Source organism: Manis pentadactyla, chromosome 16 (genome assembly GCF_030020395.1).
Source record: "Manis pentadactyla isolate mManPen7 chromosome 16, mManPen7.hap1, whole genome shotgun sequence".
In the NCBI taxonomy this organism is placed as follows: Eukaryota; Metazoa; Chordata; class Mammalia; order Pholidota; family Manidae; genus Manis; species Manis pentadactyla.
In genome coordinates, this window is record NC_080034.1 from 65,537,482 (window position 1) to 65,563,322 (window position 25,841).

Sequence of the window (25,841 nt, forward strand, 5' to 3'; positions counted from 1 at the left end):
CCTAGAAGATGCATTTCAGGGAGCCTTTCCGTTGAGACCCGTGTGATCGCTCTCTGTTAGAAGGTCCTGCCCTTGACTAAGTCCATCCCCCTTTGTCTCAAAGATGATTCCCTCTTCTCCACACTCCTCATTCCTTCAGCACATGGAGTCTGTATACCTAAACCTTAGAATTGTGTTGAAACCTACGTGAGCTCTAACTTCACAAGTTGGCCTGGTAACAGGTTATGTGGATGATTGAACTTTGACACATAGGGACATACAGTGGCCTCTCTTTTGGTTGGGAAATCATGGAGAACCACGGCAGAGATGAGTTCTTTGTGCTTAGTCTCCTTGCCTTTCTCTCTGACCTTTTAAGTTCTACACATCTCTTAAAATTATAAGGACTATTAGTCAAAACTCCTTTGCTTTAAACAAACCTTAGTAGACACTTTACTTCCTTTTCATCTTAGGGAGAGTCTTAGAAACAGCACTAAGTTTATTTGACTCATACATAGTTACTTTGATGTCTTTTGCAAGTATTTTTTATTACTGTTGCTTGAATTGTATTTTTGTGTAAGCATATTATCAAACATTTGCCCTGCGAGTCAAAAGATCACTTTAGAACCATACAGACATGTAATTATGTAATTATCTATTTGAGGGTCATTGGGCCTGTTCTCTTTTAAGACTTCTTTCCTGAAGTGGAAATTTGTGTTACTGTTAGCACAAACAGTATGCCTAAATGCCTCTGTAACTTGCTCCCCTAAACTGGATGAGAAGTAGATAAATGATAGCTTATACTAAAGCTTCTTTCCATTTCCTTTTGTTGGGGAGATAACTACTCATCCAGAAATACCTGCTCATGAGTGGTTGGTGGCAGTGTGGCTTTTTAAAAATGCTTCTAGAAAATGAGCACCGGAAACAAATTTTACTTTTTTAAACCTAAGAGGTACCTGCATTTTCTAGATACAATTTTCAGAAAGAGGGAAAGTAACCAGTTTGCACACTGTGTGCCTGGAAGTTTGCTGGTTACTTTCAGATCTGTTCTCCTCGGCCCTCACAGATGCCCCCATGTTACAGGAAATGTTGTTATCAATCTACAGGTAAGGAAATAGTCTTAGAAGAGTTCAGTAGTTTGCCCATAGGAAGTAGCGTGGCTAAGATACAAAGAAAATACATGTGCCTTTTACTTTATGCTTTCCCTCTAAAACATATAATTTGGTGGTTGTTTTCCTATATTCATTTTCTAGAATGAAAAATTTCATGTAATCACCAGTAAAGTACCACTTACGAAGTTAGTATTATATATCGTAGGGATTATTTTTCTTATAAAAGCTCAATGTGTTCAAAATATAACTTACCTTCTTTGCCCTCAAAATGACTCCAGTGAGTCACTGGTACCAAATGAATGGTACCAGTAGTTTTGCAGTCTCCCAGATTTAAACTCTTACCATAATTTACTACTTCCTTTGTCTCCCTCACCCCTCTCTGCCTCATACCCATGAGTGGCCATGACTTAACATTTCTAATTAGGTAATACTCTCTTTCGTCCATTTGCTTTTCTCCGTTTCTGTTTCTTTTACCTATGTAAGTCCCACATTCTCCGTCCCTCTTGAGTCACTGCAGTGGAATACTAACCAGATTTGACAATGTTCATCCTTTCCCTGCTCCAGGCCATCTTAGGACTATTGCCGTATTATCTTTGTAAGCGTAGTTCTCACGTTTAACCTCCCTCAAAGGATCACGTTATTGACCATGGTCAAGCATTTATAGCTCTAGATCGTTTAACCCTGAACTCATCCTTGCCTCATCTCCTGTCTTACCTCTTCATGTACCTTTCATGTCAAGATACATCAGACTCTTTCTGGAATGCCCTGCGCTTTCTCTGATTGATCGAATCCGAACCATTCTTCGGTAGCTAATTAAGACACAACTTCTTCCATGTAGCCTCTCTCGGTAAAGATTCCCACTAAAAGTAATCTCACCCTCTCCTGAACTCCATGACTCTTAAATCTCTACCTCTTTTGGGGTCCCTATGGCTTCCTCTGTGTAGTGGTTTTTATTTCCATAGTGTGATGTGCATGTGTCTCCCTACCAGATTATTAGTTTACAAAGAACCAAGAGCTGAGGCTTACTCATTCCCATAGGGCCTATCCTAGTGCTTTGCATAAAGGAGGCCTTCATTAAATACCCACAGATTGATTGAATAAATCTTAAAACTTTAAATGATACTGTATTTTGTCATGTATAGGATGAAGGTGACCAAGCAGCAAGTGTTGAAGAGCTAGAAAGACAGATTGAAAAGCTGAGTAAAGTAAGCAGTTTTCAGATTATAGCTTACATCATTTTGGCAGTGTTTTAAAAATCCACCTTGTATGGGATTCCTTTTTTGTGACTGCTAAATAAAAGCAAGCTTCTTGTAAGTAATTAAAATGGAGAGCTCCAGAAACATTCTCACAATTAAACCGTAAAAGTTTCTTGCCAATGTTAAAGTCCTCCCTCTTAAGACATGGTACTAACTTAATCAAGAGCTATATTCTTTAGCTCTTTATTTAAATACAAAATATCAATAAATGCATGGTTTTATTTCTTGGAATTCATAACTTTTAAAATTCAGTCAGATTTCATGTTAATAGTTTCAGCATCCTGTGTTTTATTTATTTTATTTATTTATTTATTTATTTATTTATTTCTAGATAATTATTTTTTATTGAAGGGTAGTTGACACACAGTATTACATTACATTAGTTTCAGGTGTACAACATAGTGATTCCACATTTATATACATGACAATTCTAGGTACCAGCTGTCACCATACCAAGCTGTTACAATATCTTGACTATATTCATTATATCCCGGTTACTTATTATTTTACCATTGGAAGTGTGTACTTTTTTTTTTTTTTTTTTGTGAGGGCATCTCTCATATTTATTGATCAAATGGTTGTTAACAACAATAAAATTCTGTATAGGGGAGTCAATGCTCAATGCACAATCATTAATCCACTCCAAGCCTAATTTTCGTCAGTCTCCAATCTTCTGAGGCATAACAAACAAGTTCTTACATGGAGAACAAATTCTTACATTGTGAATTAAGTTCTTACATGGTGAACAGTACAAGGGCAGCCATCACAGAAACCTTCAGTTTTGCTCATGCATTATGAACTATAAACAGTCAGTTCAAATAGGAATACTCATTTGATTTTTATATTTGATTTATATGTGGATACCACATTTCTCTCTTTATTATTATTATTTTTAATAAAATGCTGAAGTGGTAGGTAGATACAAGATAAAGGTAGAAAACATAGTTTAGTGTTGTAAGAGAGCAAATGTAGATGATCAGGTGTGTGCCTGTAGACTATGTGTTAATCCAAGGTAGACGAGGGCAATAAAACATCCACGTTTGCAGAAGATTTCTCTCAGAACAGGGGGGGTGAGGTTCTAAGCCTCACCTCTGTTGATCCCCAATTTCTCACCTGTCCTGTGTTTTATTTTACATTAGTGTACTTGTGGGTTTTATTTGCACTGGATCTATAAACTGTATATGTATGTACTTCTCATGTAAAACTGAATTTCAGTAGCATTAGTGAAGTATTTCAGGATTAGTATTATGAGATATCTGCATTTTATGTCATTAGATTCATCACACAGTTATTCCAAAATTTAGTCATATGCTGCCTAAGGTCTGCAGCATGAGTATAAAAATAGGCAAATACAGGTATATGTGAGTATTATTTGTTACACACTGTAATCATTAGAATTGAGCCAATTGTCTTTGGCTCAGTGAAACACTTGATCACATTGTTTATTACCAAATATAAGACATGCTTTACGATAAGATATCTAATAAAACAAAACGTTTTTTAATCCTTGGCAACAAAAATATTCTAATTACCCTCAAAGTAATTTCTGTCTTTACAACTGTTACTGGAACTGAAGTCAGACGTGTGATATTAGTTCTTTTGCTGCCTTTCTTCAATAGTGAAATCTAGCTGCTCTAAAGCCATGATAAGTATAAAGTCACTTAAATATCCATTTTTAAAGCACTTAACACCCATAGCATAATTGTATGCATCATTTTTTAACAGCAACAGAGTCAGTACAGAAGGGAGCTCTTCGATGCGTCTCACTCTTTACGTTCAGTGATGTTTGGCCAGGATCGTTACAGACGTCGGTATTGGATTTTTCCCCAGTGTGGGGGGATTTTTGTAGAAGGCATGGAGAGCGCTGCAGGTAGGAGCCATTAATCTGTTACAAAGTAATATAACAAACCATACGTTTTAAAACCCTGTTACTCCTTCGATATATTGTGTGCTTCCAGAATCAAATGTGCATTGTGGATAAACATTGTAAAACCTTGTTTTTCATTTCTTTTGAACTCATAATGCCCCTTTCACTGATAAATATTCCTTTCCAGTCCACGATTTTTCTTCTTCTGCACTTTCTGACATCCACCCATTTAGTGGACACAGATCTTTACCTGTATTGTACTGTGTAGCTGCTGCTCCGTTTCTCTTCCTTCGCACTGTCAAATTTTCCAACATGTGCTTTACTCTTTAACCTTTGCAGCAACCATCCATCCTGACGGTAGCCCTGGAGGTAAACTGCTGAAATCTAAGACCCTTAGCATAAGACTCATTCATCTTGAAGTCTTGTATGTGTTTGAAATTTGTGATTACCTTCTTCTCCATTAAACTTCTTACTTTCTTAAGTATTATCACACATCCTTCATATTCTACCTTTAGACTCTGCTTTTCTGGCTCCGTTTCTGTTAAATTAACTAGCGCAGTACACAGTGCATTTATAGGCCCGGTAAACTGTCTTGAATTGAATGTTGCAGAATACTATGTCTGGGCATTTTCAAATGCTTAGATTCTGGTGGGGCCACAGCGTCAAGTCAGTGCTTACATGTAGCCATTGCCCGAGGGTGGTGTAGGGAGGCGAAAACTTCTTTCAGCTCGTTTTTTTTGAATACGCAGTATGTGTCGGGCATTTCTGGGCACTGGATGTTCAAAGATAAACAAAACATTAGTCCATGCCATCCATGTAGATGTTTAACAGTCCAATGTAAAGAAGGGACTGATTAATCACATAGGTGTCTAGAACAGGTACTATATAACAATGTAAGTACCCTTGGGGCACAAAGGACGGTTAATAATAATTGAAAATGGTTTAGAATAGTGGCTGGCATGTAAATATTGTTGGCCTATAACAAGCAGAGTTACTCTTCTGCACAGTAATTTATTTCTTGTGAGTCAAAGAATATGAAGAATGGGTATAAAATCGTATATTGGAATGATGCGTGAAAGTCATGGTCTGCCTTCCCAGGGTAAAAGTTGCTGATAGAGAGAGAATCAGGGAGGGCACTTAGAGGCTTCAGTTGTGTTTATTTTTAAAGATTGATATGAATGGGTCAGAATGTTAGTTAAACAGGAGAGTGTAGTGAGTTCTTTTTTTAACTGATTGCTTAAAATATTTAAACATAAAAATGTTTTAAAGCATGGAAAACATAAACTAAGTAACTAAAAAGTCAATAAGTAAGTGGGACTGTCATACTAATAAGCCCCTGAACAGCAACAGAAAACATGAACAGAATGAAAAGGCAATCTACTAAATGGGAAAAAATATATGCAAATCTTATATCTGATAAAGGCCTGTTATCCAAAGTCTATAAAGAACTCAAAAGCAAATATGACTCAATAGCAAAATAAACAATCTAAAGATCTCAGTGGACATTTTCCCAAAGAAGACACACAGATGGCCACAAGTACCTGAAAAGAGGCTCGACATCATTAACTGTCAGGGAAATGCAAACTACATTAGATATCGCCTCATCCTGTTAGAGTGGTTCTTATCAAAAAGACAAGAAATAAGTGTTGGTGAGGATGTGGAGAGAAGGGAGCTCTTGGGTACTGTTGCAGGGAATGTAAATTGTTGCGGCCACTATTGGAAACAGTATAGAGGTTCCTCAGAAAAGTTAGAACTAGCATATGACCCAGCACTTTCACTTGTGGGTACTTATCCAAACAAATGAAAATGGAAACTCAAATCAGTATCTGCACCCCCGTGTTCATTGCAGCACTATTTGCAATAGCCAAGATAGGGGACCAATCTAAGTGTCTGTTGAAGCATAGTAAGGGCTGGAAAGAACAGGGGATTGTGTGAAATTGGTGAAAGAAAAACTATCTAAAAAATCTCTGTGTACTTAACATCCTTATAAACTTCCAAGATTTTAAAAATAATTTTTGCATTTTAATGAGAGGTTTAACTGTCTATAAGTAAGAATTTGGATATTAAAGTTAACGACCCCATGAATAGGCTATTAAAATGTATCACCTCTGAAATCCCCTACTAGTCTCAGACCTAGTGTGGTTAGTCGATCTGTTTGTTTTTGGATATATGAAAGTGATTTTTGAGATACTAGTTCTCAGAATAAATCAAGCACAAATATTAGTACTTCCTTGCTAGCTAGTAACTTGTACAAAATTAAGGAAATTTGCGAGCTTTGGATATATGAAATAAATTATGATATCCATATAAGAATATTATGCAGCTGATTGAAGGAAAATGTGATACAGTTCTATGTATCACCATGGAAAGCAATCTAAGGTATATAGTGAAAATAGTAAAGTCATCCTTTTATTTCATCATCCAAAAAGTATTTATTGAGCCCCAGTTTCATAGCAGCCACCATGTTAGGTAGCTGGGATCCTGTTAAAGCAATATAAACATTGCTCTGCCTTTAAGTAACGTTTGTTGAGTTAAATTGTAGTGTGTGGGGTGGGGTATGGAGTGAAATATTTTAAAATTAGCAGGTTAATGTGTATAATGGTAAATTCTGCAAAAGAAGCATATAGGATGATGATATTCTAAGGTGAATAATAAGATGGGGACCCTACTTGAAATAGAGTAGTCAGGGAAAACCTTTGTGAATAGGTGATACTTAATCTGAAACATTGAAGGGTAAGGAGCCAGTCAACAAAACAGGATTTCAGGCAGAGGAACACCCAGTGCAAAGGCCCCAAGAAAGGACATAACTTACCATGTTTGAGAAGCTGAAAAAAGGGAGAAAGGTGAGCAAGGTTAGCAAGGACAAGAGTGGTTTTCAGGAACCAGATCATACAGTGTTGGAGGCCTTGCTTAGGCATTTGAATTTTATCCAAATAAAAATGTTGCAGAAAACAGTAGCATCCCATTTATGTAACAGCACAAACTAATAGTCATATGCATGCATGTAAGATTTCCCAAAGGATGTATGGACATGATTGATTAAGCAGTTACATCTGAAGATTAGAAATAGGAACTGAGGGAGTAGGGCAGGAAAGGGTTACATTAGCCTCTTATTACTGAATATTTTACTGTGAACATACATCGTTTTTCAAATTAAATAAAGTAGGTTTATATTTTTCTAACACTTCTTATCAATTATTATTAAAACACTGGTAAAAAATATGGACAAGAAGTTCACTAAGGAGAAATACCTATTATCCTACAGAAAAATATCCAGTCTCTTATTAATGATCAGAAAAAAATAGAGTTTAGATTCTCACCTCCCGGATATTTCCAAAGACAAAAGTTATTGATAGTCTTCAGTTTCATTGAGGGTGTAGGCAAACAGATGCCCTTGTGTAAGTATGATTGTATATTGATCTAGACTTTCTGGAGGGCAATTTGACAATATATTTCAAAAACTCTGAAAAGTAATATCTTAGGACTCAGTTTTTTTCTGGAAATGTATCCTAAGGAAGTAAATCAGGAGAAAAAAAATCCAAACACAGATCTAAGATCATTCATCATTTCTAGCATTGTTTCTACTAATGAATAATCGGACCCTATTAATAACTATCAATAGAAGGTTGATTTTTTATGATATATTCCACTGAATATAGTAATTACAATTTAAGGCGTAGGTATATATTTATTGACACATCAGAATAATTAAAGAGTATTATTCAGTAAAACGTACAGGTTGGAAATCTGTAAAATAGGATTTCATGTGTGCATAGAGAATTCCTGGAAAAATTAATACAAAAATGTTAGCAGTAATTTGTATATTATGGCTTTTAATATTTTTTATTATTGTAATTTTTTGTGGTTAGTTACAAAATTACAAAATTTTTTCCAATGAGCGTAACAAGCTAGTGTATAAAAGAAAAAAATGAAGAGTATTAAGTAAGCTAGAGAAATTTGTTAAAGTATTTATGCATATGATTTGATAAATAGCAGTAAATATAGTATGGTTTGATCTAGAGGAACTGATCTTCTTAATGCTTTTGGATTTTGTAGGGCTGAAAGAAATGGCAAAAGAAAGAAAAAAACGAAAAAAAGCAGAAAGCATCCAGACCAAAGAAATATTTGATACTTCTGACGACACTTTAAATTGTTCAAATCCGGATCATTGTGAGCAAAAGGAAGATCCTAACGAAAAAGATAACAGAAATCTAATTCTTCAGAATCCTGGCTCTTTTTCCAAACTAAGCAAGCTTTTAGAAGTAGCTAAGGTGCCTCCTGAGTCAGATGTAACGACCCCCAAACCAAAGAGCGGTGCAGATGGGTGCGCACTGCCTCACCAGAACCGTGGGAGACACTCACCGGGCAGCATGCAGCCAACGGTGACACAGAACGGCGTGGAAGAGACAGACTCGAATCTGGTCAGTACCGGTTCAGGTGGTGCAGGCAAGGTCTACAGTCCTCTCCCCAGGGACCAGTTGTTACTGCCAAGAACACCTTGGGAGGACACTTCCCTTACCCAAGCCGATGCGCCAGCTGCTTCTTCACCAACTCCTCGGGCCCAGCCGCCCTCTAAGTCACCTGCAGCTCTTGAAGTAGCCAAACCAGTAGATTATCCTAGTCCAAAGCCTATTCCAGAAGGTGGGTACCTTGAGAGGGTTTGCTGTAGCCACTTACTTTATTGTATTGTTACAGATCTCTATATTATAGCTGAATCTTTGATGCTTTTATATAGTTATAAATTTTTTCATTTGTAGCATGCCATTAATTCATATTCTGAATATCTGTAAATGCCCTACATGTTTATCTTGGCTTAGAAATGCAGTTTGGCTGGTGGAGCATTACTGACCCAGAGGATTTAAAAGCTTTGCTCAAAGTGCTACATCCCAGAGGCATAAGAGAAAAGGCATTACAAAAACAAATTCAGAAACACCTGGATTACATCACTCAAGCCTGCATCGAGAATAAGGATGGTGGGCACCTAAAAGAGATTTATTTCTGCTCTCTTGCTTAGTTATGAGAATTAATTCTTTCATCTTAAAGCATATTTTAGTATGTCTTAATCTTAATTTATTACTAATAGGCTTTTTCTTTCCTATCTTGCCCAAAAACAATTTACATTTTCTTAAATTGGTACTACTTTTGATAGTTTGTTACAACCTGCAGACATACTGTTCTGTTTCTAAAGAAGAGTACTTACTGCTCCTTTTGCAAGAGTCAGCTGCCTTGCTTATTCACAAGTGAATTTGTGTGTGTTAAATGTACTTGTACGTGGTGCCCCTGGAATTTCATTCACATTCTGGAAGAAATCATTGAGAGATAAAGTGGATTTTAAAATAAATTTCCTTTCAAATATAGTTACCATTATTGAATTAAATGAAAATGAAGAAAACCCGGTAACTCGAGATATTGTGGAGAACTGGTCAGTAGAAGAACAAGCAATGGAAGTGGATTTGAGGATTCTTCAACAGGTAGAAGATCTGGAAAGGAGAGTCGCATCAGCAAGTTTGCAAGTAAAGGTAAAATTGACTTGGAATAAAATCTGTTTTTAGAATAATGGAAGGTAACTGACATTTATTGTATGCCTGATACATGCCAGTTACTGCGCTAAATGTTCTCACTTTGATTAATTTCCCCCATCTTACAGGTAAGGAACAAGGCTCAGAGTAAGTAACCTGTCAGTGGTCATAATATAGTAAGTGGCTAAATGTGGGATCAAACCAGCTCTGTCCTCCCGAGTTCTTCTTACGAAATCCTGCCCACCTCCTCAGTGGCATGAAAAATACCATTTCTGGTCTGCAGTTCTTCACCACAAGCAGGATTTCATAGTTTCAGCCACGATAAATGTAATGGCAAACTATTTCTGCAATGTTTCATATGTGCCTGGTAATTGTCTAGTATGCAAGCCACGTTATATAGCCATGTTATATGTTGAACTTTCACTCTATATGATTTTAAATTGCTAATTTAAAAATATTATGTTGTGATACACATACTCACATCCTATGTATATATGTAAAGTTTTAATTATTTATTGACTGGGCATTACCATGTCACAGCCATGATTGAAACTGAAAGGACAACAAAAGAAAAGCTTCACCTTTGTCCAAAAATTTTTGGTTTTAAAAAGAATATAAATGTCTCTTCTCAATTGATAATGTGATGTCTCTGAGAATAAATGGATGGATGATGAATAAGCATGAGAGAGACACTTGAAAAGGCTTAGAAAATGTCGTTTCTGTGTAATTTGATTGAATATTTCATATTTCTCTCAGAATGTGAGACTTACGCCATGATACTGTCCTACCAATGATTACAAATTAGCTGCATTAATTACTTTACTACTGGCATGCAGAAACTTTGGAGGATCTCATCTCAAAAAATGTCATTTTTCCAGAGCTAACAAAAAAATGTCCCTTTTTTCACCACAGACATAGTTACCCACTTAGGGAAACAAAAATTTATCATTTACTGAAATTGTGCTAGCCAACTATATGTATCCTCCTCCTGGTATTATAATACAATATAAAAATGCCTCACTTATCTGGCATCTTCAACAAATGAACTCTTTCTTCTACACAAGTTAATTTTCTGGAGAAATGAAAATTATTCTATTTAGTGCCATCATTTTTTAACATGTGTGTTGGATCGCTTAGGTTACCGTTCCCTTCCTTTTTAAATTGAGAATACTGAGTTTGATTTAAATTCTCTTGGTGACACCGGATCATCAGTATGAAGACCAATTATTGGGTAATGATTCCCTCAGGGACTGTGAAGAGGTTTTGCCCCTACAGTAATTTAAAAGGCCCTAGTGTGCTTTACCTTTTAAACGACTACATCTGCTTTCCATAGTCTGTCTTCGTCATCTCTCATGGTTGGTTGTTACTACTTGCTGGTTTGAGTTTGGTTGGTTCTACTCTCCCTGTTTTCCTCCCATGACCATCCCCCTCTGGTTTTAATTCGCCGGTTCTAGATGGCCGTTGGTTGGGAAAGCATATCATCAGCATTTTGAAATTGTATGTAAAGTCAGAGCGTGGGCCTAACGTTTTCCTGGCGACATACTGAGATCTTGGTTTATTGACCTTATCACATTACCGACTGCTTAGATGTTCTTGCCCATGTTCTCACCAGCTAAGATAAATGAAATTGGTTTTTTAAGTGAGATGCTCTAACATCCTATTAATACAGTATTATGGGGTTATTATGGACTTTTTAAAGAAATGAATGGTAATTATATTAGTCTTGAGGAATCTTAAACAACAAGTGATGGAAATAATCACAAAACATTTTACCATCTATAAAAGATTTAATGATTTTTTTTCCTGAAAACAAAATATTTATGTGGTCAGCCCTGGGAACTAGCCATTGTGAAGACACATTAAGCAGGTGGCCGTGGTACTACTTAGATGCATTCATTTCTATTTTCAATATTGCTGATAATACGGAAATTCTGCTTTATATTGTAGGAAAATCTGCAAGAATCTAGTCCTGATTCTGTAGAAAGCCGAATTACTCTACTAGCTCCTGTAAACACAGTTCCTGTGTCTCTCTTTCAGTTTTCTCTTTTGTAAGCTGATTAATTCCTTCAGCCATCGGTCCAGTGAAATGGTTTCCAGGCGCACGATTCTCTTCTGATTAAACGGCAGTGTCTATATTCTTTAAATGTACCACTCACTATACACAGAGATGCCTAATGTGTTCATGGGACTTTTACTTCCTTTAAACTGGCACTATACTTCTCTTCATGCCAATTTGGACTAGCTTTTTAACATCCAAACCATACCGTTGCTAAACTGAGTATGCATTATTAGAAAAAAATCCTTCTGCATCTTTCATTGTGCTTTTAAGTGTATTGTATCACATCCAATATTTCTTTGATTGGTTGCTTAAACTTCAAAGCTGAAATTTACATTTATCATTGCTCTATTTTTATTAATTTCATTTGGGTATATTTTTCAGCATATGAAACTATTTTTATCACAGTCCTGTCATACAGAATATTAAACTTCCTTCCTAGTTTAAGTCACCTGCATATTTAATAGTTGAACCGAGCTGTTCACAAGTATATTAACATGACAAGCCAAATAAGAGAGAGCCCTTTGACAGTGGCAGTGAGGACCTTTTCTGAGGTGGCAAGCTGTGTCTGTCACAGGGCTTTGCAGACAATTTTCAACCATCCACCTTCTCAAAATCTAATCCAGTCCTCATTTTCTTGTCTTTTGCTTGCAAAAGTCAAGATGTGTTACATTTATAGGATTCCCTTGATTTAGCAATTTCAGATCCCTTTCAAAATACGGGACTGAGGTTCATTTGTTATGGCATATACGATGCAGTAATGTTTTGTATGTACCTTTTATAAATTCATCCATACTTTCTAATAATGAATATTCTCTTGAGGTAAAGAGGAAGAATTCTGATATATAAGAAAAATAATTCTCTCTAAAGTGATTTAATAAAAAGGATCATGTTCATTCTACTTTTTACTTAATATGCTTTTACAAAGTACCTATTGTACATCAGAGTGGACACCACAAAATTGAATAAAATGTGGTTTCTGCCCTCAGAAAGCATTCCGTACAATAGGGCAACAGTACGTGTATACAGCCCTGCAGAATCTAGTAACGGATTGTGAAGATGTAGAAAGTCATTCATGAATTTAGGACAGGAATACACTGATTGTGGTGAACATAGGGGAAAGATCAAGGAAGATTGCCTGTAGAAGTCCAGATGGAACTTGAGAAGATGGAGAAGCTTTTGACAGAGAACAAGGAGTGCTACTAGGAAGAGTTAATAACTGGGCAGAGCACCAGGATCAGGAAGCTCAGGACATGTTTGGGGTGTGTGACAAGTCATGGAATTTGATTGCAGTGTAGGATGCCTGAATGGGAAGATGAGCGAAAGAGGGAGATTGAGGTACTTGAATGTCATGGTAAAACTGGACTTTACTGAACATTAGGAACTCTGAAGGGTTTTGAGCTAAAGGATCATTGTAAGCAAGCTGAATTATAAGACATTCATTTATTCAATCAACGTATATTTTGAGTGTCTAATATTTGCCTTCCCACTGCTGGAGATGAAATGAGTAAAAGTAGACATGGTCCGTGCCCTCAGGGAATTTAGAAGTAGAAAGATATTAATTAAATAATCACAGCAGTATCAGATTGTGACTGCCACAGGTATGGAATATCACATGGTTCTGTGAGAGTCTGTAAGAGGGAGGCTTCCCTCCTAAAAGAGGTCAGGGAAGGGTTCCCTGAAGAAATAAATTCTCACGTGAGGGCCACAGGATGAGTAGAGTCAGTAACTAGGGGCAGAGGAGAGGGGAAAAGCTCTGCGGGCAAATGTAGCAGCTTCTGCAGAGCTCCTGAGGCCAGGATGGGCAGTGCAAGGGCCTGCGCAGGAGGAGTGGCGGGAGGAATGAAGATGGACAGGAGGCACAAAGTCCCTGCTGTCGAGAGATTCCCATTTAAAGTGGGCCCGTGAAAGAACCAGCAGTTGGTGTGAAGTCCCTCGGAATACTTGGCTGATCTCCACTCTACCTCTCATAACACCAAAAGTTGTTAAATTTTCTTCTTCAAACTTCTCTTACAACTTTCTAATAATTTTCTTCCTTATTTTTACCTAGCATTAGGAAACACAAGGTAAAAACTTGTAGTAATGATCCTTGAGCTCTGTTGGCGTCGGCTGCTGTATTTTAAGTAAAGGTAACTCACCCGTCAGGCATTTTAAGAGGAAACCATGCTAACATTACTCTCTTGATATATAGGGTTGGATGTGTCCAGAACCGGCATCAGAAAGGGAGGACTTGGTCTATTTTGAACATAAGTCATTTTCTAACTTGTGCAAGGAGCACGATGGAGAATTTACTGACGAAGAAGAAAGCAGTGCGCATGCACTAGAGCGGAAGAGCGACAACCCCCTAGATATAGCTGTAAGCAGGCTGTCTGAGTTGGAGCGAAACATTGAAAGGAGGTATCTGAAGAGCCCCTTAAGTACCACCGTTCAGATCAAACTGGATAATGTGGGCACAGTTACTGGCCCTGCTCCTGCACCATCCACTAGTGGTGATGATGACGGGTAGGTTATTGAAATTAACTTGAAAAATTATTGTGCTTCTTTGCTAATTGGAGCCTATTTTCTATTGCCTGTTATCTATGTATCTTCTTGTATGTCTGTGATCCACATGGATCATGCTATTTGCATGGTGCTTTGTAAAAAATGTTTTTTCTTTTGTTACGTGTGTTGATAATCCTGCGAAGTGATCTTACATTTACCTGATTGTGACTAAGCTTTGAGGCACGTAGCCACAGTCTGTGCACTACATCAAATTTAGTTGCTTAAACCTTATACTTATCGGCTGTTACATGTTTCATCATCACTTGGCTTTCAGTGTGATGATTGTTTCAGATTCGGTAACCGTAAGTGTGGACATGACCTACTTAATTTTTCTGTATTTCAATGCAGAATTGAAGAGGATATTGTTCCCGGTCTCAGGGTGTGGCGATGGGCATTATCAGAAGCTCGCAGTGCTGCCCAGGTGGCTCTGTGCATTCAGCAGTTACAGAAATCCATAGCATGGGAAAAATCCATTATGAAAGCTGTAAGTGTTTTTATTTAAGAAATACTACAACTAATTTACACTGGCCTGTTTTTTTCCCAACCTCCAGATTTTTCTTAATTCTACATTTCTTACTGTCAGAATAATGTATGCTGTACCTGAGTTTTCTTAGTTCCTAAATGCTGTACGGTTTGATACTTTCCTCCTTGTTGTGAGCTTTTTGAAGTACTCTATCAAATGTGTTTATCTTTAATCGCGATTCTCCCTCCTTTAGATATTGTTTATAATTTACTGAAGTTGTCTTCTGTGTTCAGTCAGCATAATAGTTAATTATGTTGTTAATCTAATCATAATAGTTTTTAATGTAAATATTCTGAAGTTGTTAATCCAAATATTCTTTTGCTTCTGTAAACATGGCAGTTGCTAGCATTACCTGTCGTATACATTCATTGCATCCCTAAAATGTTCCTTATGTTTTTATCAATTTTAATTTTTTTAATGCTAAGAAATTCTTAGATAATAAAGAAAATAAGCAGAGAGCTCTTACTTTAACCAATATCATGTATTTGACATCAGATGCAGTTCACATGAAAAGTAGATCTTCTAAGTCTTTTCTCTAATATTTCAAAAATTTTTTTCATCTTCTGTGTTTGAGCCCAGTTAGTCACTATCATGTAGTGACCCCTGTTTTGTACCAGACACCAAATATGTGTTAAATCATGTCTGTGTCCCTTTTGTCTCTTATCACATAGAGAAATATTTATTATACGTAGACTTTTGTGAATTGCTTTACCATTTGCTTTTAAATTATAGATTAGCTTTAACATTCAAACATTTGACATTTGTCTGCATGAATGACTGGAAGTAAGATTACTCAACAATAGTCATTCCCCAAAGAAAAGAAGTGAGCCTTAAATAATTTAGCACTCTTTCCTTCATTCTCATCTCTGTGCTTATATTACTGAAGGCCTTATTCATTCTATATAAATAAATTCGGTTTCTTCTGTATTTTTTCAGTTCTTCCTAAAATGTCCACAGAATAGTGAATCTGCAGTTTTCACAATGTCCTCAGATTTTGGTCTTTCCCCATGTAGACTAGAATTTACCATGAGTTTTAAGACAGTGTCCAGTTTATCTGGTAGCATTTCTTACCAGATAAAAATATTTTCTTGTAAAAACTATTAAAATCAGTTTTAAAGCCACTTTAGACAAATGTGTTTGGTGGAGTCTAGGCTATAATGATCCAAAAATATTGAATTGCTACAACACAATTAAATTTAAATGGTTATTTTACTCATCCACCAAGAGAATCATCACAATGTGGTCAGTTTTGTTATAACCTTTACACAAAAAAACAAAACTGGTACCAAAAGCTGCTTATTTGTAGTAGACTTACTTCCTACAATTTACAGAATTTTTTCTGTTTTTGGAAATTCATAACCTTTTCCAGATTATTAATACGCATTTCTCATTAACACCATCTCTCATAATTCTCTTTTTAATGTTCAATAATCCAGTATTTGCTGTGAAACTACCTTAAAAAGAAGGCAGAGTTTCATGGTCAGGATGAATGAGTGCACTGTAACCTTTAGTTAGATGTAACAGTGCCCGTAATAATCCTCGTAAGTCCTAGCAGAATGTTTAAGTGCTCAATGCCTTTAGAAGTACCCATTTGCCAGACACCAGCCTTACCAGGAAGGAGCTGGCATAATTTGCCTCTAGATAATTTTCTGTCCAGGGTGTTCTTCATATTGTTGCTAATATTAAACAGTAGGCAACGTCTACTATTTTTTACTGTAGCAGCAAAGGAATTAAAACCAATATTAATACATTTGCTCTAACATATTGTGAGCTGTTTACTGTGATTTTTCAAAAGTGATATGAGCTTGCTATCTGTCACCCTTTCCTAATAAGTGTCAGAAAATAATTTTATTTTTAAATGAAAAATGTGCGAAGTAAAACAGACTTCATGGTATTTTTAGTATATTTAGAAAACAATTAACTTAATATTCATGAATTAAATCTGTTGTTAGAGGGGTTGAAATATAACCTTCCAAATGTTTTGCAGTGAGTATTTTTACAATAGAACGTGTAATGATGTAACTCAGTTTTGGAGAAATAATACCATATTTAGTGGTATGGTATTAGGAAGTGTCATAAAATAAAACTGTTGGAACATTAAACTGCAGCTTTTGCTCTTAGTACACATGCCAATTTCAGTATGACACATGTATCTCATATAGTTGGTAGGTATTTACTAAATTGAATAGTTTTCTATTTGCCATTTTGATAAGATTCTTAAGCTATCATTAGTGTACATACTGTGTTATATAAGACTGTTTAGACTTTGTGGATTAAGACTTAGTGTATTGAAGTTAAGTTTGAATAGTTAAGCTATTTTGCTTATAAGAATCTATGAATACGTAACTTTCAATTCGTATAAATAACTTATAGTTTAAGTCTTTTCATTATTTGAAAATACTGGTTGCAGGATATTCTCTACTGTGACGGAGTATAAACGAAGTGTCAAAATATATAATGTTAGTATTTACCATTTTTTAAAGGCATCTTGAAAGTTTTGACTGTCCAAGTTCCCTCCTTTCCCTTTGTGAAACTTGTTATACAGGATATGTATGCATGGGAAAAAAAGCATTGCCTTTACAGATTTTAAAGTTCTTAATGGTATTAGAAATTTGTCAAGAGAGAAATTTTACTTTTATTTCTGGAAAATCTATGACTTCTTAAATTATTTGGTTTAATTTTTATATAAGTTTTTTTCCCTTAGAAATCATTTTGTAGGGTCCATTTTCTGCACTTGTGTCATCTGTTTGATTTTTGTTGATTTTCCCAAGTTTCCTGGGTTGGACATGTTTGATTTTTTAACCAATCACAAATGGGTTGACAATTTTAGTCAAAATATAGGAATATCCTTTTATTACACATAGTTCTGATACTAATACAAGTTTCCTAATTTTGATCTTGAAAATTACTCTAACTCATTTCTTTCTCAGGAGATCATGAGGATGCTAAGATAAGGAAAAAATGAAATGTATTAAAAAATTACACACCCTGTATTAAAGCCATTCATTGCTTTATGGGCTCTAATGTCATGTTAATTATTTCCTATGTTAATGTGTACATGCTTTGAAAGTGTGTACAGGCATTCAGCCTCTAGCTTTGTTCTTTGCAGTGTACCTGAAATGTGCATTTACCCCAACTAAACTGCTCACCCCGTCATGTGGTCCCTATCTGTGTAACGAGAGATACATAGATGTGTATGGCTACTGTATATTTGTTAGCAAGCAGAATGTTGATTACTAATATGAATTAGGAATTATGGTGTGTTTAATATCCCAGTAACTGTTCTTCATAATAGTATTGATTTTAAATGATTTTTCATGTTTTATAGTACTGCCAGATCTGTTGAAAGGGCGATAATGAAGAGCTGCTCCTCCTTTGTGATGGCTGTGACAAGGGCTGTCATACGAACTGCCATAGACCTGAGATTACAGCTATACCAGGATATACAGATATACAGGACACTGGCAGTATCCATGTGGTATAGCTGTAATCTTAGGTCTATGGCAGTACATATGACGGCCCTTGTCACACGTAAGAGGGATCAGAAACTGAACCTTTTAATGGCCAGATCAAAATAGAGTTACAGAGTTTTGTGAGGATTTTTTTGAGATAGAATTCACATAAAATTCACTTTTTAGATGTGCAATTCAGTGGTTTTTAATATATTCAGTTACATATGATCACCACTATTTAACTCCAGAACATTTTCATGACCGTAAAAAAGTTTCCTTGTACCCATTAGTTGTCACTCTCCCCTTCTCCCTCAGCCTTTGGCAACCACTACTCTACCTTCTATCTCCACAGATTTCTCTCTGCTGGTCATTATATATAAACGGAATCATAAAATAGTTTGCCTTTTGTATCTGCCTTCCCTTAGCACAGTAGTTTCAAGTGCTAAAGGGAATGGTCTGGAAAGGAAAAGAGGCAATGGGCAGGTGGGTGTTTGGGACTGAGTTTCTGGAAAGGTAGTTGCCAGTAGTGATGAGGTCAGGAGAGTAAACAGGGAGAAGAGTGCCTGACGGAGGGGACATCTAGTAAAGAGTCTGGCCCTCAGTTCATGCTGCCCCTTACACCTCTTACTCCTTACTTTATAACTCGGCCAACTCATTTTTTGCTATATTATCATATTGCTTTAACCAATAGGTATGAGCCTTCACACTTCTAATTTAAATGTGACTGGCAAGAGACTTAAAATGTATATGCTTATTATCAGACTGCGTTCATACAAAAACCCCTCTCTCGGTGCCATGCTCAGTGCCCCTCCCTAAGCCAGTTCCCGTCTTGTGCCTCAGATCCCGCCCCCTTGTTCTCTTCACCTGCATCAGCATCTCGTCCTCCCCTGGGTTCTTCTCCTTAGCTTCACTTCTCCTGCATCCACTTCCCGCATTTCTCTCCTTTCCTTTACAGAATAACTCCTGTTGGACAGCTTTGTTCTGATTCTCTCGGACTTCTCTTCTCCAAGTCGCTCTGGGACTCTTTCTAGTCAGATTCTCACCTTCACAGCTTCTCTGAAAGTGCTCCTATCGTGGCCATTCGTCAGTCTGGGGATCAGTGCTTAGGCCTCACCTGACCCACCCATCAGTTCCAGAGCACACCCTCCTTGCAACCCTGTGTTCACTTGGCTTCTAGTACCATACTTGGTTTTCTTTCTGCCTTTGCTCCTTTTCAGTTTCCTGTGCTGGTTTTCTTACCTTCTTGATCGATAAGCATTGGAGTGCTTTCTTAGCTTCAGGGTTATCATCTGTAAAGTGGGATAGCATCTGCCTGGCGGGGTTTGTAAAGATCAAATAAGTTCACGAGTGTAAATATTTTTATGAATTTAAAGTTCTGTGACACATTTATATTAATGTGTATGGTATTTTAGACTGTTTTACAGAATAGCAGAGGGTCTCACGTGGCATCATATTTACTAAGTTGCTTTCTTATTACGTGATCATCTTTGTCATCTATAGTCAACTATAGTTTAATAATAACCTTTATTGGTTGTACATGAATTATCTTTTAGTTTAGTCACAGTGAAGCTATAGAAAGTTTCTCTAATACTTTATGAATTACTAACAAATTAGGGTTTTAAGTCCTGGGGTATCATCTGGTAGGCTATAGGAGATTTCTGTTCCGATAAATTTGGTTAAATAATATTCTGGCTCTCTCTCATTCAGGGTATAGACCAGGAGATGTAAAGATCTATAACCTCATTCCAGCCCTTCTATGTAAATACAGCTTTCTGAGCCTCTTCCCTCTTCTTAGTTTTTTAAATGTAGTGAATTAGATGTTATATTTCTTGTAGCAATGAAAAATAAACATTCTATTTTGATTTATAAGGATTTTTAAAGTTAAATTTTAGAAATATCTTCCTAGTTAATTCATGGTTATTTACAAATTTTTATGCTGTATACCTTGTACTCCAATGGCTATTTCTATACACATTATTGTGGTTAAGTATTTTTATCCTGTGTGTATGTGCATATTAATGCCAAGATATATACATAGAATCAAAAAGCCTTCGTATTCGTATCAAAAAGTATACGTATTTATACACACTCACAGAGACACACACACACAAGAAGTTTCAAAGTCCAATGCCTATGAAAGCCACACAAATAACACAGAAGAGTTGAGACTATGGCAGACAGGGAAGTCATGCCCCCACTTAAGTGTCAGTCATCACTCAACTCCTGCCAATTGTTGTCATGTAGACATGTAGGTCCAGTGTTCTAGGATCTGCCAATATTTCAAGATTATGGATCTTTATGCATGTCCTCACAAATGTTAAATGTTGGCAACAAATTCAGAACTTTTACAAGCATTATGAGCCAAACATAGTAACAACACATGCTGTGGGCTGTTTACGGTCTGTGAGCCACCGCTTTACAACTTCTGATACATAAATGTACAAAAACAAATATGCGATGGTATGTACAATCTGATAGGTCCTGCTTAAGACATACTGAAGGTCCTCTGTGCATTCTAACAAGGTAGAAAGGGTGCAAGGGAAATATCTCTGTCTAATAAAGTAATCAGGTAACTGAATAAAAGCTTGTTTTTAAAAGTGTATGTGCACAATCTAATGAAGTAGTCTGACAAGTATCAATAATTAAAGAAACAAAAAGAGACTTTATTACCATTTTGTAACAAAAGTCTTTGGATTCTGTGGTTTAAATTTCACATTTTCTTACTGTGAGTATTGTTAGAAAATGATCTCAAGTAACATCTTAGTTCAAATAGGAACTAGAAGCGTTAGCCCATTGTTCATGAAATGTTCTTTTTATGTAAGACAACTATTCAGTCTTACTTAATCTTAATTAAATGGACATTTTCCTCATTATATATTCAGCATTCTCTTCTCTTTTTTTTTATGATTTGGGGGTTCTAAAAGCTCAGTATAGTATGAAAACTCAATCGGATTTTATTGAGTAAAGATTAATAAACTAAATGGAGAAGAGACTTAGTAAAACATTTTAATTATTTCCATCAGTGCAAGAGGTAGTGATTCTTTGATATGATATGGGAAAGGTGTTAGATTTATAGTTTGCCTTATTTTAATCCATTAAAATAACTCCTTAATTATGCATTTAACATCCCAATAGAGTACCAAATAATTGTAATTGCTTAAAAGCAGTTTTTAAAAAATGTAGCTAAAAGAATCATGAAATCCTCAAGGAAATTGTTACGAAATACTCTAAAGTAATGTTTTCCGCCAAGTTCAGTTCAAGAATATAGGCAACATTTAATTAGGGCTAGACTGAATATCTAACTCCACATTCTAAGATTTTTATTTCAAGATTTCTTAACAGTCTGAGTAAGGAGTAAATAATTTTCTAGAAGAGGATAAACGCTGTTGTAGAGAATCAAAACACAAACCATATATTACCAGTGACCTTGCATATTTCTCTTCTTTGATCTGTTATATTCATTGTAACTTTAATTCTCAAAATAGATGCTTATTTCCCAATTTCTAAATTGGGGGATGTTGGGAGGAGGCTGGGTACTCATTGTTACATCGATGTGCTGCCTACAAATTGTTAGACTGCATAAGGGCCACATTGGGATTCGTTTGTTTTTTTCCATATACTTTCAGAGCTAGAATGACCTTACCAACTGAGTGACTTATCTTCTTCTACAGATAAGCAAACAGAGCCTCACAGATATTTTTTTACAAAGTTCCATAGCTAATTACTGACAGAGCATAGCTGGCATTCATACACTTAAATTCCAAAGATGATCTATTTTATGCTATTTCTTTACTGTTTTCCCCAAAAACATCTTTTTTTTTTCTTCTCCTCATCTTTAATAACACTGCTTTGTTCACACCTGGGAACCACAAGTTTCTGGAACTCTCTTCTTAACAGCAAATGCTTTTCTGAGAAAAATAACAGTTTCCGGAAGATATGACCGTTTATAAAAGACTTTTTTTTCCTATTTGACACTTCATGAGCCTTATTTCATGTTTCGGGTACCTTTTTAATAACCTCCTCAACTTTCTTATTAGTATTCTCTATATTTCTATGTATATTTACCTTTGTTCTTAATTATATTGTGCTCTAAAGGATAGTCTTTATATTCCTTCCATTAGTGACATTCAGTTCATTCAAAAGAATAGTATCTTTGATTCGTTCAAAGTCTAAAGGAAAACTGCTAAGTTCTGTAGCACCAAACATGGTGCCGTGAGATCAACATCTTCGAGTTTTAAGAATTCTTTAGAGTTTTCATGCATCATTAGATTTTAGCCTAGTATTATCGGAGATCAAATTCATAGATCTCTTGAAAATAATAAAACTATCAACTTTTTGGGTGAGAAAGAGTATTCTTTTTGTTTATTCTGTCAGATTTTCATAATTTAAAATAATAGAAGGGCTATAGAAAGTTATTTTCTTATACCTCATATATTATTTTTTTAATTAAAGGCAAGTTCACTGAAAAGGGGCCGCAAAAACAGAAAAAGGAAAATAGAGGAAAACACCTGCGGTACTGGAGTAAAACAAGAACGCTGTACTCGTGGAAAGAAACTGAAACAGGACAACTCTGACCCGACTCTTGGCAGGTATTCTTTCTGTTCCCCTGTCCTATATGTTCATAACACCCCACTGTATTTGTTTAAAGACCGTCCACCATATTAAAGGTGACTTTTTGACTGTGTAAATAGGAACTTTCCTATGTAATGTAAACTCTGTACTATAAGTAAACGTATCCTTTCATCTTTTTTTATGAATTAATTTGCATTGTCTTTGAAAGAGAATGAAAGCTAAACTTTTACTAAAGGTAGATAACTCTAAAGCATGGATATTGATTTCAAACATTATTTTCTCTCGTACAAGCCTTACTAAAATGCAAACTCGTCTCAATAAAGACATGAAAAAAAGAAAAATAGAAGAAAACACCTTCACTAACTTACCAAACCAGGAAAGCTTTAATTCTGTAAAGAAAAGGAAGCAAGACCACTCTGACCTGACTCTTTCCAGGTATAATTTTTGTTCCCCTGTCCTATATATTCATAACATCCCATTGTATTTGTTTAGAAACCTTCCACCATACTAAAAGTGACTTTATGACCGTTTGTGTAAATAGGAATTTTCCTATGTAAAGTCCACTCTGTACTATAAGTGAATTCTTTCATGTGTTTTTATGAATTAATTTGCATTGTCTTTACTTGGAAGAGAATGAAAGCTCATCTTTTCCTAAAGGTAGATAACTAAAGCATGGATAGTGATTTCAAACATTACTTTCTCTTGTACCCTTACTGAAATGGACAGTCATGAAGATGCACGGCCTTTTGTAGAACTGCCGGAGTGCAGCACACGGAGTCGTCTGCGTTTCCGCCTCAGGGATGGAAGACACGTTTTTATTAAAAGTGCGTAAGCAGCTTTATAATAACATGTCTGGTATCTGGGGGTCTCATCAACAAGAAATAAAGTGGTTAAACACACACACAGAGCAGTCTTTCAAGAATGATCATTTTCTTTTAAACAAATACAATATCCCTGAAAAAAGGAAAGCGTGGTGTGCATATTGGCTACTTTGGGCTGGTGTTTTCATCACTGGTGGTACATACTCAGCAGGAGCAGCTGGGCAGGAAGTAGTGGGCATGGTATGAAAATGGCAGTTGGTCCAGTACTAATTGTCACTGTACGTGTGGGTATCATTTGTTCTGTGACTGACTTGCACTCGAGGTGCCCTAGGGTGAGTGTATCCTCAAGCCCCTGGCACGGTTCTCCTCAAATAACCAAAGTCCTCCTAAGCCTCTGCTGCCACCCAACTACAGGTATCCACAGCATACTTTCATTCGGATGCACGAGGCCTTCGCCGTAACCGTCATCATTTCTGTCCTGGTTGCTCTGTAGATTATAGATCCCGGGCCGACCCTCAAGTTTGTATTTCGATTGCCATTCAAGTGGTAATCAATGAATGATAACCAATGAGTGCTCTACTGTTAAACCCAGGATATCATCCATGGGAAATAATATGTAGAGAATAAAGTAATATTTATTTAGTTGTTAACCATAGTGCAAATCAAGTGAAAGTTATGTGTGGGTATGGGGATATCTTGAACTCAGAAGAATTAAGTTATCATAAATGCACAGTGATCTCTTTTCCTGGTTTCAACCTCAAAATGAAATTTGTTAAAAGCACTAATTTTAAAATGAGGGTATCTAATCTGCCTTTGGTACCTTATGCACCCCCTCTGTTCTCCTTTTTCCATTTCTTCCACCCCCAATACCTTTTCAAAATATTTAAAATCCTATTCATTTAGCCTCTCATTAAACACATCCTCAACATGGAAATCTGATATCAATCATTTACTCCTTATTGTAAGTTTTCTTTGTGGGCTTCTTTCAACGTTATTTTTATCTTAAGTATTTCCATTTAAGAAATGAAAGAAGTTTGTGTTGTTAAAATAATTCAATTTCAACTGGAAGTTAAGGGAGGTATTTAAGAGAATCAAAATTTTCCTTCCAGAGAAATATGACTGTCATACAACACAGGGAAACTAGTAGAGCCTTATCTACTAGGAATTTCACTTCAATAAGATCTCTTAGGCTTGCTTGAGCCATTTTATAACTCTACCTTTAAAAAAAGACTTTTTTTTTTTGGTATCACTAATCTACAGTTACATGAAGAACATTATGTTCACTAGGCTCCCCCCTTCACCAAGTCTTCCCCACACACCCCTTCACAGTCACTGTCCATCAGCATACTAAGATGCTGTAAAATCACTACTTGTCTTCTCTGTTGTACATCCCTCCCCTAGCCCCCCCCCCACTGCACATGCTTATTATAAGGCCCCCTTTCTGTTTCACCACCCATCCTCCCCAGTCCCTTTCCCTTTGGTTTCTGTTAGTCTGTTCGTGGGTTTTGTGATTCTATTGCTGTTTTTTTCCTTCAGTTTTTCTTTGCTCTTATACTCCACATATGAGTGAAATCGTTTGGTTCTTGTCTTCCTCTGCCTGGCTTATTTCTCTAAGCATAATACCCTCTAGCTCCATCCATGTTACTGCAAATGGTAGGATTTGTTTTCTTCTTATGGCTGAATAATATTCCTTTGTGTATATGTACCACATCATCTTTATCCATTCATCTTCTGATGGACATTTAGGTTGCTTCCAATTCTTGGCTATTGTAAATAGTGCGATAAACGTAGGGGTGCATCTGTCTTAAAAAAAAGACATTTTTTTTAAAACTTCAACTATATACAATTGAGGTAATTCCCCTAATTTCCTTGAGCCCTTCAATTTCCTTCCCCCATATATAGATAACTTTAATGTCTTCCCAGTCAACCTTTTATATATTTGTTTAGCCACATGTATCTTTAAAAATATGTAGTGTGAAATGCTGGGCATAGAAGTCACAGGGCATAAATCTGTAAAGAAGTAAAAAGCTAACCTTTTCAAGGAATATTGCTTCTCTCTCACTTACCAACTTTACATTTCCCTGTATGGCCCCGGAAGATGACTGGTTAGCCAGAGACGGGTAAGATTCCTCAAGGGAGGAACAAC

At 36.2% G+C, this 25,841-nt stretch overlaps 1 protein-coding gene across 1 annotated transcript in view; it reads left to right on the forward strand.

Moving 5' to 3' along the window:
• The window catches only part of LOC118914172 (bromodomain adjacent to zinc finger domain protein 2B-like), a 244,635-nt gene extending 220,436 nt beyond the window's left edge, over positions 1 to 24,199 (forward strand). The window contains exons 14-23 of the mRNA XM_057493900.1: positions 2,231 to 2,293; positions 4,070 to 4,214; positions 8,268 to 8,852; positions 9,029 to 9,224; positions 9,361 to 9,363; positions 9,400 to 9,730; positions 13,978 to 14,288; positions 14,676 to 14,811; positions 22,755 to 22,891; positions 23,166 to 24,199. Coding sequence (XP_057349883.1) covers positions 2,231 to 2,293; positions 4,070 to 4,214; positions 8,268 to 8,852; positions 9,029 to 9,224; positions 9,361 to 9,363; positions 9,400 to 9,730; positions 13,978 to 14,288; positions 14,676 to 14,811; positions 22,755 to 22,891; positions 23,166 to 23,385 — 2,127 coding nt within the window. The 3' untranslated portion in view covers positions 23,386 to 24,199. The remainder of the gene's footprint in view (positions 1 to 2,230; positions 2,294 to 4,069; positions 4,215 to 8,267; positions 8,853 to 9,028; positions 9,225 to 9,360; positions 9,364 to 9,399; positions 9,731 to 13,977; positions 14,289 to 14,675; positions 14,812 to 22,754; positions 22,892 to 23,165) is intronic.
• Positions 24,200 to 25,841: the final 1,642 nt, after the last annotated feature.